The 13,548-nt window shown below is 47.1% G+C and overlaps 1 protein-coding gene across 6 annotated transcripts in view; it reads left to right on the top strand.

The window, feature by feature from the left end:
• The window catches only part of LOC140396632 (alpha-(1,6)-fucosyltransferase), a 1,055,147-nt gene that overhangs the window by 1,013,624 nt on the left and 27,975 nt on the right, over positions 1-13,548 (top strand). For all 6 annotated transcript variants that reach the window (XM_072485445.1, XM_072485437.1, XM_072485429.1 and 3 more), the window contains 2 exons: positions 2,578-2,754; positions 7,085-7,235. In XM_072485445.1, the coding sequence (XP_072341546.1) occupies positions 2,578-2,754; positions 7,085-7,235 (328 nt within the window). The remainder of the gene's footprint in view (positions 1-2,577; positions 2,755-7,084; positions 7,236-13,548) is intronic.

The raw sequence follows: 13,548 nt of genomic DNA, 5'->3' as shown, positions 1-13,548 counted from the left end.
GGCAGGGGGGCAGCACCAACGGGACTGCCGCTTAAACTGGCGTCTAAATCCGCTACCTGGGGATCCAAATAGCCCATGATTGGAAAGGGATCCAAATGGAACCTCACCAGTCTGACGGAGGAAGTAAAAAAGGACTTGCAAAGATGGAACACACTCCCACTCTCCCTCGCGGTGAGAGTCCAGACGATCAAAATGAACGTACTGCCCAGGTACCTCTTCCTACTTAGATCCATTCCGATCTACACCCCAAGGCCTTTTTCAAAGCACTGGACAAATTAATCATGGCGTTAGTATGGGGGGGGGAAGAATGCTCGGATCCCAAAGAAGGCCCTACAAAAATCAAAACCCAGGGGGGGTGCCAGCCCTCCAAAACCTACAATTCTACCACTGGGTGGTGACGGCCGAACGAATAAGGGGATGGATCAAGGAGCCAGAAGCCGAGTGGGTGGGCGCGGAAGAGGCGTCCTGCAAGGGGACCTCCTTCCGGGCCCTCGCCGCGCCAGCACTCCCATCCCCACCCATAAAACACTCCAGCAGCCCGGTGGTGATAGCCACCGTCCAATCCTGGAACTAACTACAGCCGCAATTTGGCCTGACCAAAATGTCGGACAAAGCTCCCATCTGCAACAACCAAGGTTCACACTAGCGCTGACTGACGCCACCTTCAAAAAGTGGGGATAGGACGGAGGGACACTGACAGCCAGGGACCTATACACGGACGGCAGGATCGCCGCACTGGACGAACTGACAGAGAAATTCCAGCTAGCCAGGGGGATCGAGCTAAGGTAGCTAAACTGAAAAACTTCCTACGAAAGGAGACAAGGACTTGCCCACAACCGCCACGACAGACATTACTGGAAGAGTTACTGGACGCAAGCATAAATGATACTGTAGAAACAAGTATGACCGATTGGTAGAGATGTCCGACACCCTACTGGACGCGTCAAGAAAGAAATGGGGGGAGGACCTGGGGATTGAAAAAGGGTGGGGACTCTGGAGCGAAGCACTCCATAGGGTCAACTCCACCTCCACGTACGCAAGGCACAGCCTGACACCGCTAAAAGTGGTACATAGAGCCCATCTAACAAGAACCCGTATGAGGAGGTTCTTCCCGGAGGTGTAGGATAGATGTGAGCGGTGCCAAGGAAGCCAGGCCAACCACGCCCCATGTTCTGGTCTTGCCCCAGACTTGCAGGGTACTGGACAGCCTTCTTCGAGGCAATGTCCAAAGTGGCGGGGATGAGGGTGGAGCTATGCCCGAATGTGGCGGTCTTCGGGGTTTCGGACCAGCCAGATCTATTCCTGGGGAGGAGGGCAGACGCCCTTGCCTTTGCCTCCCTGATCACCCGCCGTAGAATCCTGTTCGGCTGGTGGTCAGCAGCATCACCCAAAGCTGCAGACTGGCTGTCCGACCTCTCGGAATCCCTCCAAATGGAGAAAATTAAATTTGCCATCCGAGGGTCAGACAACGGCTTCCACAGAACGTGGGAGCCATTCACCCAATTGTTCCGGGACCTGTTTGTGGCCAACGAACAAGCAGAAGAATAGCCAGGTAACCAAGAATCAGGGGAAAGTATCCAAAACATGAGAGAGAGAGATAGACCGGGTGAGTGGGGGGGGGACAGCTAAACCTAAGAGGAAAGAAAGGCGAACCACTGGGGGGGGTGGCGGGGGAGGAGAGGGAAGGGACAGGAACAAGAGAGGAGAACCAGGGGGGGGGGGGGGCAAAGAAATGACAGTCGGAAGTAGGGCACGGGATACGGTAACAAACTTGGCATCTCCAGAAACTTGGCATCTCCAGAAACAGAGAACAAGTAGAATCCAGGTGAAAGACGGGAGGAACGGCTGAAGCGGAGGTGAGCGCGAGACGACAACGGCAGCGAGATCCGTCCGGGAGAAGCAAGTGACAACACCAACACCAGACCCATTCGAGTATTGCCCTTTGTAATTGTTTCTCCGGCACCCAAATGTATATTTACCTCCCCAGTCTCCAACTCCCCAGTCTCCTCCCCCCCCCACACACAAACAGTCACCTACTTATGTGTTGTAAATAATTTTGCTAGTTGTACAGAGTTGCTGCTGTTGATACCCGACCAGTCATACTATTTTATTTTTTATTATTACTTTTTTTTTGGTATGTTTGGGTGTGCCCTTCTCTTCTAAATATATTTCTTATTCTGTGTACATAACGGTAAATATACTTTGTGAAATTGTTGGTAATTGCCTGAATGTACTCTAGAACATGCACCTACTAAATCTTTGCCACAAAGAGCGAGATCCTCATGTCTTTAATTGGAGATTAAAGTCACTAAAACTCACACTCTGCTTTTTTGACATTTATCTTAAGAATCTAATTCACCTACCTGGTCAGACAAGTAATGTATTTATCAGTGATCTATTTTGATGTATCATCAAACGTTCTTTGCTGAACACCCAGCAGGCTTTTATATTTCTTCATCTCGTTCCATCCTTATCTCACAAATCTGCAGAACATTGAGCAGTTCCCAACAGCTATCGCCAGCTTCATAAAGCAGGGAAGCAAACTGAGGAAAACTGATCCCTTTCTTTTCTCACCAGTGTTCATGTGCGTCGCACAGACAAGGTTGGAACTGAGGCAGCCTATCATCCGATTGAAGAATACATGGTGCACGTGGAGGAACACTACAAGATTCTGACTCGCAAGATTGAGGTTGACAAAAAACGCGTTTACCTCGCCACCGACGACCCTACCCTACTTCAGGAAGCGAAGTCAAAGTAAGCAGCTTCAAGCTCCTGTGAATGACACAATGAGTTTCCTCAGATCTTCAAGGGCATTAAAAGGCTGGGTGGGTGGGTTTGGGGGGGGGGGGGGGGGCATGAGTACGGGGCAGGGGTACAATCCCTTATCGCCCCTTTGCTTATGACAGCCACATTATGCAGCTTTGTACAAAAGGGTACATTTCGAGGAAAACATTTTTATTCACTACTGTCTCAAATATATCTGAGAAAAAGTAAGTCAGATTGGTAGAAAATGACCCCTTGGTGGGGCTAGTAAATTCTCCAAAGGCGCCAGTATGCACATTCCTCTTTCATTTATCGGAAATCAAAAGGAAAAGTGCCAATTTTTAAAATTGCCCTTAGCCTCTCACTGAAATTATTTTAAAAGAATATTTATCTCCATTCATTTCCTGTTTTGTAATCGCCCCGACCTCTGCCCGCCACCAGCACCTCCTCACAAATTTGTTATCTGCCCTTTACTGGGTAAGTGAGATTGGACAATGAAAAGCTGACTCCAGGGGTTAAAATGGTGGTGGTAAAAAAAACAGCAGAGATATTGCTGGGGAAGAACGTTGGAGGGATTGCAGGACGAGCAACTGGAAGGGGTTAAAGTGCTGCAGCAGTTCATGACAAGTGGATTAAAAAATGAGCTAGTGTCATCTTCGAGGACATTGTTTAAGGAAAGTCACAGGATGGAGGATGCATAAGTTTATTAACAGACAGAACGTTGTACCCTAAAAAGCGACACATAAATTTGCTATTGTGACATCTGGGGCGGAATGTCCGGCTCTCCTGTCTGGCACAAACTGGACAGTAACGGTCCCAAAAATGCTGAGATACAAGCTTTTACCCTGCTTTCGAGACACCAACTTGGCATTCTTCATTGGAAGAAATAAAGAGAAAAGAACTTGCATTTGTTTTTGGAATTTTGTCACTGTTGTAATGTGGGTAACGTAGCAGCCAATGTGCACACTGCAGGCTGCAGATAACTGAAAATGAGGGCTTGGGCTGAACGGGCTGGTGTTGGTTGCAGATTTATTATGAGACACACCAGGAGATAGCTCTGTCACTATTCTTGGAAATGGGATGATTTACATTCACCCGAGATGGCAAACGTGGCCTTGGTTTAATGTCTCATCCGAAGGACAGGGTCTCTGATAGTGCAGTATTCCCTGAAGTGTCAGCTTAGATTCTGGGCATGAGACTCTGTACTGGGGCTGGAAACCATAACTCCCTGACTTCCTGAGGTGATGAGAGTGTTACCAACTGGAGACAAGGAGGGCAATTTGGAGTTCAGGCGAGGCCTCAAAATTGTGGGGGGAGCCACTTTGCTGCCAGAACTATCAATGGGAATCTCACACAGTGCTGGTCGGGTGCATAAAATCTACCACCTGAATTGTGACAGACCTACCTTAATATTTTGACAAATGAACTGTTAAATAATGTTTCATGGGAATTTTTTGGCTTTTATTGAGGTGTCAGGAATGGAAAATATTTCCATTACTTTTTTTGAGTAGTCATCCCAGTGTTGGTGTCACATAATTAGATGTAGAGGAAAGTTCACTGTACGTTGCTCTAACAATCAATTCTCATCCTGGGACAAAGCAGGTACTGCAGTGCCTGATGACTCTGTTTTCTATATCTGTTATCCTTCATAGTTCCTTTCCAATTGTCTAAACGGTATGATGCCACGTTAATGAATACTGAGCAGTAATAAAACTGACCAAAGGCATTTATTTACCCTATGACTCTTACTTTTGATGAAGCACGTTAAGTCTTAGTTTTTTTAAAATAAATTTAGTGTACCCAATTCACTTTTTTTCCAATTAAGGGGCAATTTAGTGTGGCCAATCCACCAAGCCTGCACATCTTTGGATTGTGGGAGCGAAACCCACGCAAACACAGGGAGAACGTGCAAACTGCACACGGACAGTGACCCAGAGCCGGGATCGAACCTGGGACCTCGGCGCCGTGAAGCTGCAGAACTAACCCACTGCGCCACCGTGCTACCCACGTTAAGTCTTAGTTAACATCAACCTTGAGTACCAGACATCAAAGAGCAACACTGTCCAGTATTATTCATTATGTGTCATATAATTAGTTATTCATCAGAATAGTATTCCCATTAATACAGAAAATCCCCCAGAGGATATTACAAAAAAAATGTCCTCATATCATCTTTTAGAATGTGTCAGCTGGGGGGCTGTATTGTGGATTTGCAAATGCAGCTATGAGTAAATACACATGTAGTTAAATAATTTTATTGTTTGCCTATCAAATGTGTTAAAAGATGGGGGAAACACCCAATGACTGTTTGAAAATGACTTGAGCAGTTCAACATCTCTAATCTTTAAATCAGTGCATACTCTCAGAGAGCATGGTTTTGAAATTAGCCATCACATGGAGCAACTTTCAACTGGTGCTGGGGACAGAAAGAGATGTGAGATAAAAGCAAATGGCAGGGATGGCATTCATTCCGTAACGTGAAGAGGGTGAGAGGTGGGGGAACAAAATATCAGAGAAAGTTGGAGTAGATAAATAGGTGATAAGTGAAGCAAAGAGAGAGAAAGAGTAAAATGAAACAACGCCCCAGAAGAAAATGAACCAAAGAGAACAACTGTGAGAAAAACAGACTGCAGGGGATTTTATGCAGACCATGAGTTTGGGTCCATATCTCTCTTTTCCATTTTCAGATGTGCAAAAACAACCCACAGGAAAAGTAATAGAGTTTGTTACCATATTTGATGTGAAAATCAAATCCTAAAATAGCGTATGAAATGTGTATCATGTCGAATGTTGATTGTGGCATGGAGGCACTGGATAATTGTACCTCGCGGCAGAAATGTATTATTAAACGGTGCAGAATCCGGGTGCAATCCAGTCACCCAATCACAACAATATATTGTCACAACTTTGTAATTTCAACATGTATTTATTACAATTGCTCGTTAACTGTTGAAATATTTCAGCAGTCTTATTCCCAAGAGCCCAAGCATTAAATTTGCACAACTCATGGGCAGCATCAGCTAAGTCAGGAAATTGCTCCAAAAACTCTTTAAAGTCTTAAACTCAAACCTCGCACTAGTTGGTCAAATTGAAGTATTGGGACTGAAGTTACAGAAGGAATTGCGGCCAAGCAACTTCTTGGAAGGGCTGAACCTGATTGCTTCCTTCAGCCAAGCTGTCTGTCCTTCATTGCAACCCATCTTTCTTTAATAGAACAATATTAATTCCATAATATTATCCAAACATATGAGCAAGGAACTGGTGTCGGCCATTTAGCCTCTTGAACCTGCTCCACCATTTAATAAGATCATGGCTGATCTGATAGTAACTTTAAAACTGCATTCTGCCTACCCCTGATAATCTATCGCCCACCCCTTGTTTATCGTGAATCTATCCACCTCAACCATAAAAATATTCAAAGACTCTGCTTCCCCCACCTTTTCAAGGAGAGAGTTCCAGAGACTCACCACCTTCAAAGAGACAACATTTGGTCTTATCTCCATTTTAAACAGTGACCCCTAACTCTAGATTCTTCCACAAGAGGAAACATCATAATATTATGGAAGTCTGAATAAGAATGGGAGATTTTGAAGCGCTAACTGTCAATTCAGAACGTGACTTTTGGTGACTACTCCTGGTTGACTGTTATGTTCAATCAGCTGTATTTTTTATCCAACTCTGGTTGGATATCTAACCTGTCATTGGTTCTAAATCCCACTAAACGCACTGGCATCATAGTGCTAGCATTATCTGCTGAACAGCCATGATTGGCTGTTCAATGGTGCATTCCACAGTGGGAACACATATGCAGCACGTGACGTACTGCGGCAACCATTCGGTTCCTGATCCATCAGTTGATCGTTATTTCTTCAGGGTTGTTAAGTTTTTCTGGAACCAAACCTTGGCAGTTGTTTTTTGTCATAATTTGATCAGAATGATTGTCCCAGGTTAGCATGATATTTGCTGAATTGGACTGGCAGTTGTACGGTCTGTACCTATGATTGTGGGACCAATTGTAAATGATGATCGTCGGAAAGAAATATAGGATGCAGGACTTGTGACTTGCATTAAGGTGAGGCGGATTGGCCATGCTAAATTGCCCTTTATGTCCAAAGATTAGTGGGGGGTTATGGGGATAGGGTGGTTTTTCGGGGGTTCGGTGCAGACCCGATGGGCTGAATGGCTTGCTGCACTGTAGGGATTCTATGATAAAGTGCTATTTTCACTTGAGGTGACAGATTGTGTTGAGGATTGAGAAGATCTGTAAATCCACTTTTCTCATTCTTTTTCCTCTATTTCTCCACCCGATTCCACACTCCAGATACCCAGACTTCGAATTCATCAGTGATAACTCCATCTCGTGGTCAGCTGGCCTGCATAATCGATACACGGAGAATTCGCTGCGAGGTGTGATTCTAGACATCCATTTTCTGTCTCAGGCAGACTTCCTAGTCTGTACCTTCTCATCGCAGGTATGACAGCTAGACGAATGAACGAGGGAGCAACAAAAGATTCCCATCTTTGCGCGCATTATCTCTGCAAAGTCAAGGCATGCAAACATACGAAATCCCCCCCTTAAGCATGCTCCGCCATTCAAAAACGATCACGGTTGATCTGTTTGTGTTTCGATTTCACATTCCCAACTACCCCCCCAATAACCTTTGGTTTGCCTAACACATGGCACTCGACATAACCAATAATTTCAACACTTCAGAAAGAGGAAAGAGATGAAAGAAACAAGAGAAGGCTTTACTTTTCAAATTATGTACTTCCTCACATTCTAAGTCCTGCAGATACCAGTTAACATCTTCCATAGACATTCCTCTACATTGGGATGGCAGGATGTGTACATCCAGCTAACGCTTGATCCCCTGAACTGGTTTTCATCACCTGAGGGGGAGAAGAAAAGTTTTCCGGAACAATTTCCCCTGATTGGACGTCGATTTTTCCCCTCTTTGCTTCTCCAGGATAAGGCAAGAGTACAGAGGCAGGGAGGGCATGCTGGTGATGTTTGTTATCTTCATACACATTTTTTTCCCTTCTGTGGGATAGTAGGAGACGTGTTGACAGGCTGATCATCGACCTGGTTATATATCATGAATGTTCATTCCATGCCCAACAAGTGCTGAAGTGGGATTTCAGCCCGAGGCTTCCGTCTCAGAGACAGGGATATTCCTTATCGAGCCACAAAACCTCCTCTCGTGCTGGTGTTGATGGTGGCAGAGAGGAGTAGGGAATATCTAGTCATGATAGTCCAGCCACCATGAGCATGGGGCAGGCTCAAAGGAACTAGTAGCCTTTTCAGGCCTGTGGGCGAGATTCTCCGTCCCACCGCAACCGTTTTCTGGTGCGCACGCTCCCGCTGGCACAGGATCCTCCGTCCCGGCAGCCAGCCAATGGGGTTTCCCATTGTGGGCACTCCCACGGCGTCAGGAAATCCGCGGACATGAGTGCGCTGCCGGCAAAGCGGAGAATCCAGCCGACGGAGAATCCAGCCCCGTCACTTTGGTTTGTTCATACACGTTTGCGTAGGCACAAAACCAGGAAAATCAGACAGCCACCAGTTAGTCATCACACGTTAGAAGACGTAGTCACATCTACCTTGTTCTGATGAGGGGATGGGCAGGCACTTGTATATCTTGGGAAAAATTGCAACTCTTTTTCCAATTGCAGTTGGATTTCTTACGGTTTGCTCCTTTGGGAAAAGCTGCTTAAACCTAAACCGTTTTCATTCAATTCTCTACCTGGACTTCAAGCTAGAGATTATGTGGTTATGTGGAAAGATGAGAAGATCTTATGCTACATACTTTCATATGAATTAATATATATTCCTGAGTTATACTGGAAGTATTCTATTGGTGGGGTGGCATGAAGAATTTGTGCTCTTGCTATGATATAACCTAACACCCCAGTGTGTCCTGTATCATCAACCAACTCACCAGGCAAACGGTAACAGCTCACCTATGTTTATTATAGTGCAAAGGTCACCCGAGGAAAACATTTTTACAGCCGATTTAGAGTTGGTTGATTGTGATTTTGTAAATTACACACTTCAAGCTGTAATTGTTGATGATTAAATCATATTACTGTGGTGTAACTGGCAGTTAGATTCATAAGTGAATGTTAATTTACTCCAGGGATGGTCAGGTGAAAACGAGGGGTAGAATTCTTATTAGCAGTTAATTGCTCCATTTGATAAAGCAGCATTTTTTTCATTGCAATATAAAGACAATGAGATATTCAATAATTCTGAACCAGGTTCTATCTGCAGGACTTTAGTTTTGCTCTGGTCCTGTTGTCTAAACCTGAGTCACTTGCGCTGTTCTTCATCTTCTCCCTTCTTCCTGCACCAAGTGTTGCACTAAGACAGACTTTTGTCTGTTTCCATAGCTGGTAATTTCCAAAACAGGATGCTAATCTGTCACCAGTGGCTTACAGCTTGAGGGGCACCACTCCGCATCAAGCACGGCTAACCAGGAGTTTCTCCCACTACCACGTACTTTGGAAGTATTTTCAGGTTGATGGACTCACCCTGTTTGGCCACGTTTGGCACCTTCCTTGGTCGTCAAGTCCTGAGGTGGGATCCTTGCTTCTGGCACAGAGGCAGGGCCGCTACCCAGTGCACCACAAGACCTCCACTTGAGCTATTAATGGGCAGTCATCAGAAACCCATTCTTTACAAACAATGATGATAACCCAGAAGTGATTGAAAGACAGTTGTACACTTGAGGAGCTCGGATGATGGTGTTGACTGCGAAATAGTGTTAATTGGGTTAACTGACACTTCTGAAAGTAGCCCGTCCTCATTTCAGAAATCAACCCTTCATTAATAAAATAATCCAGAGCTTCAGTTTTACAGGGCATTTGTGAGACCATATTTGGAGTACTGTTTACAGAATTGGTCACCTTACTTGAGGAAAGATGTAAATGTATTGGAAACAGTTCAGACGATAACCAGACTAATACTGCAATGGGCGGATTGTTTTATGAGGAAAGGCTCGGCTATATCGGCTGAAGTTTAGAAGAGTAAGAGGCAATTTGATTGAAACATATAAAATCTCTAGGGGTATTGACAGGGTGGGTGTGGAGAGGATTCTACCTCTTGTAGGAGAATCAAGAACTAGGGATCACTGTTTAAAAATAAGAGGTCGCTCATTTAAAACGGAGATGAGGCGATTTTATTTTCTCTCAGAGGGCCGTGAGCATTTGGAACTCTCTTTCTGAAAAGGTGATGGAAGCAGAGGGGTGCATGGTGGATATGAAGGGGCCTCTGGATGGATGGGGGTGAAGGGTGGGGGTTCTGGAAGGTGGGAAGGGGGCTTGGAAAGGCCTGAAAAGGGGGGACTCGGAGAGACCCCATAACGGGGTGTCATCACTTGAGGGGGTAATGCCCATGTGTGTGGGCAGCGACAATGCCCGTGGGTAGGTGGGGTGAGGTGCCGGACACTCAAGCTCACTTAGAGATTGGGGCACCCTTTCAAAATGGCGGCCCAAGGAACTCCCAGGAGCCGGTCCGGCTGGCGGGTTCAGCTCCCCACTGATGAAAATAATTCAAGTGTGGGCTGAACCGGTGAGAAACTCCCCACGGTCCAAAAAAGTGACTTAAGTGTGGTTAGATAGCGGTGAGGAACTCGCCGACAGAGCCAGAGGGAAACTCCAGCAAAACCCACCATAAATAACTCTTGGGGACGCTTCAATTAATTGGGAACAAAGTCCTATAGCGAGCGCTTTTAGCCGCATGTGTCCCGGCACTCGTACGGGCGCAGTGTGGCCATGGGATCATGCCCCTTAGAAATGTTTCCTTTATTTCACGCCCAAAGAGTTGCTGCGGAATTTGTTTTTGAAGAGAGAGAGTGAAAAGAGAATACAGAGCAGTGTTTAAAGAAAACAGAGGGAAAATATCCCAAGGAACTGCAGGACTTGTCCCAGAAGCACAGAAAAATGAAGAGGCTGAGACTCTAGACTCCGGAGTTTTGGGAAGTGGAGAAGACCTCCTTCTGTTTGTAAGTAAAGAAGTTGAAAGGTTTTTTCGGAAAAAGTCCTGAACGGGCAGTGCTGGATCTTGGAGCAAAATTAACAAGTGAAACCAACACGTAAAAAGAAGGGAAAAGAAACAGATTCCCCAGGCAGCTAAAATAAATAAAACCAGAAATTGCTGCGGAAGTCTTCTGCCAAAATTGAAAAGAGGAGTTTTAAATGTTTAAAAAGGTTCAAAAGGGGGAGCTGGAGTTTCCCGCCAAAACTTCAAAAGCGCAAAAGAGAAAAGCAGAGAGAGAGAACCGGCAGCTGCTAACGGTTTTAAAAAAAAAAGGTTGGCAGCCTTGAAGTGGTAATGCATTTAAAGGTGAAGAACATTTAATGCAACAACCATAAGAAGGAACAAAATACAAGAGAAAGGAAAGCAGTGAAGACAATAGATAGAGGGCAATTCTCAAAAGGGGTCCTTAAGCAAGACTTCAAGGAAGAGGCAACACCTGACTCAGAGTCGGCAGTAAAAAAAATCCCGAAGAGGAGGAATCACTGAAAGATCCTGGAAGGAGGACACTGAAAGGCCCCAGAAGATGGGAACTGAAAGGCCCCAGTAGAAAGGCATGGAGAGAAACCAGAAATAAGGCAACAGATGGCCCTGAAGGACTAAGTGAAGAGCTGAAGGCAAATATACTCCATTGTGTTCCATCCTTTTGCATTGTCATGAGAAGTTCCTTGAACGTTTTGGCAATGAATTACAGGCAAACAATAAAGCTGTAATCAGTCAGAAAGTAAGACAAGTCCCAACAGAAGAGAACTAAGAGTGAAGAGAAAAGAAACAGTGAAAACAAAAGGAATGTGGCAGTTCTCTGAAAACATGCAAAGCATGAGAAGGGAAAGTCTATCGATTGTTGGAGATGGTTGGATTTACCTTGGAAGAAACCCAAACAGACAAACTGAATGGATTGCAAAAGCAAAACGTTGGACTAAATGTAATAAGTTCACGGAGGCAGAAGTCCCTTCACCAGAATACCTTTTATTTACAAACCCAACAGCCGAACAACCAGGTGCATCCAACTTGCTGTCTACACCGGGAGTGCAGAGGATCTGACACTCCCTGTTATTTACAGAGAAAGGGGTTCCCTGATTGGGCCACTAATCAGGGAACTCGTATTCTAATTGGCCAACCTCAAAGGCCTGGCCTAAGTCATTACACCCCTCCCCGCAAAGTCCGAGGAGCACCCATGGTCCTCGTGACTCACGGGTCTCCTGCTTTGCTTCTGCGCCGGGTCCGGATCCCCCACTTCAGCCTCGGACTGGGAGGGTGAGGGTATAACAGCTAGGCACCCGTCTTTTCCGATGGGAGAGCTGGGGGGGGGGGGGGCTGGTATAACAGCTAGGCGCCCGTCTTTTCCGATGGGAGCGCTGGGGGGTATAATGGCTAGGCGCCAGTCTTTTCCGATGGGAGCGCTGGGGGGGTTATAACAGCTAGGCGCCCGTCTTTTCCGATGGGAGCACTGGGAGGGGGGGTCTAATGGCTAGGCGCCAGTCTATTCTGATGGGAGTGCTGGGGGGTGGGGTATAACAGCTAGGCGCCAGTCTTTTCCGATGGGAGCACTTCGGGGGGGTGGTATAATGGCTAGGCGCCAGCCTTTTCCGATGGGAGCGCTGGAGGGTATAAAGGCTAGGCGCCAGTCTTTTCCGATGGGAGCGCTGGGGGTATAACGGCTAGGCGCCAGTCTTTTCCGATGGGAGCGCTGGGGGTATAACGGCTAGGCGCCAGTCTTTTCCGATGGGAGCGCTGGAGGGTATAACGGCTAGGCGCCAGTCTTTTCCGATGGGAGCGCTGGAGGGTATAACGGCTAGGCGCCAGTCTTTTCCGATGGGAGCGCTGGGGGTATAACGGCTAGGCGCCAGTCTTTTCCGATGGGAGCGCTGGGGGTATAACGGCTAGGCGCCAGTCTTTTCCGATGGGAGCGCTGGAGGGTATAACGGCTAGGCGCCAGTCTTTTCCGATGGGAGCGCTGGAGGGTATAACGGCTAGGCGCCAGTCTTTTCCGATGGGAGCGCTGGAGGGTATAACGGCTAGGCGCCAGTCTTTTCCGATGGGAGCGCTGGAGGGTATAACGGCTAGGCGCCAGTCTTTTCCGATGGGAGCGCTGGGGGTATAACGGCTAGGCGCCAGTCTTTTCCGATGGGAGCGCTGGGGGTATAACGGCTAGGCGCCAGTCTTTTCCGATGGGAACGCTGGAGGGTATAACGGCTAGGCACCAGTCTTTTCCGATGGGAGTGCTGGAGGGTATAACGGCTAGGCGCCAGTCTTTTCCGATGGGAGCGCTGGGGGTATAACGGCTAAGCGCCAGTCTTTTCCGATGGGAGTGCTGGGGGGTGGGGTATAACAGCTAGGCGCCAGTCTTTTCCGATGGTAGCGCTGGGGGTATAACGGCTAGGCGCCAGTCTTTTCCGATGGGAGCTCTGGGGGTATAACGGCTAGGCGCCAGTCTTTTCCGTTGGGAGCGCTGGGGGTGCAACGGCTATGCGCCAGTCTTTTCCGATGGGAGCGCTGGAGGGTATAACGGCTGGGCGCCAGTCTTTTCCGATGGGAGCGCTGGAGGGTATAACGGCTAGGTGCCAGTCTTTTCCGATGGGAGCGCTGGAGGGTATAACGGCTAGGCGCCAGTCTTTTCCGATGGGAGCGCTGGAGCGTATAACGGCTAGGCGCCAGTCTTTTCCGATGGGAGCGCTGGAGGGTATAACGGCTAGGCGCCAGTCTTTTCCGATGGGATCGCTGGAGGGTATAACGGCTAGGCGCCAGTC

This window comes from Scyliorhinus torazame, chromosome 2, assembly GCF_047496885.1.
Source record: "Scyliorhinus torazame isolate Kashiwa2021f chromosome 2, sScyTor2.1, whole genome shotgun sequence".
Lineage (NCBI taxonomy): Eukaryota > Metazoa > Chordata > Chondrichthyes > Carcharhiniformes > Scyliorhinidae > Scyliorhinus > Scyliorhinus torazame.
The sequence above is the reverse complement of the archived record's forward strand: the minus strand, read 5'-3'. Positions and strand labels throughout refer to the sequence as shown.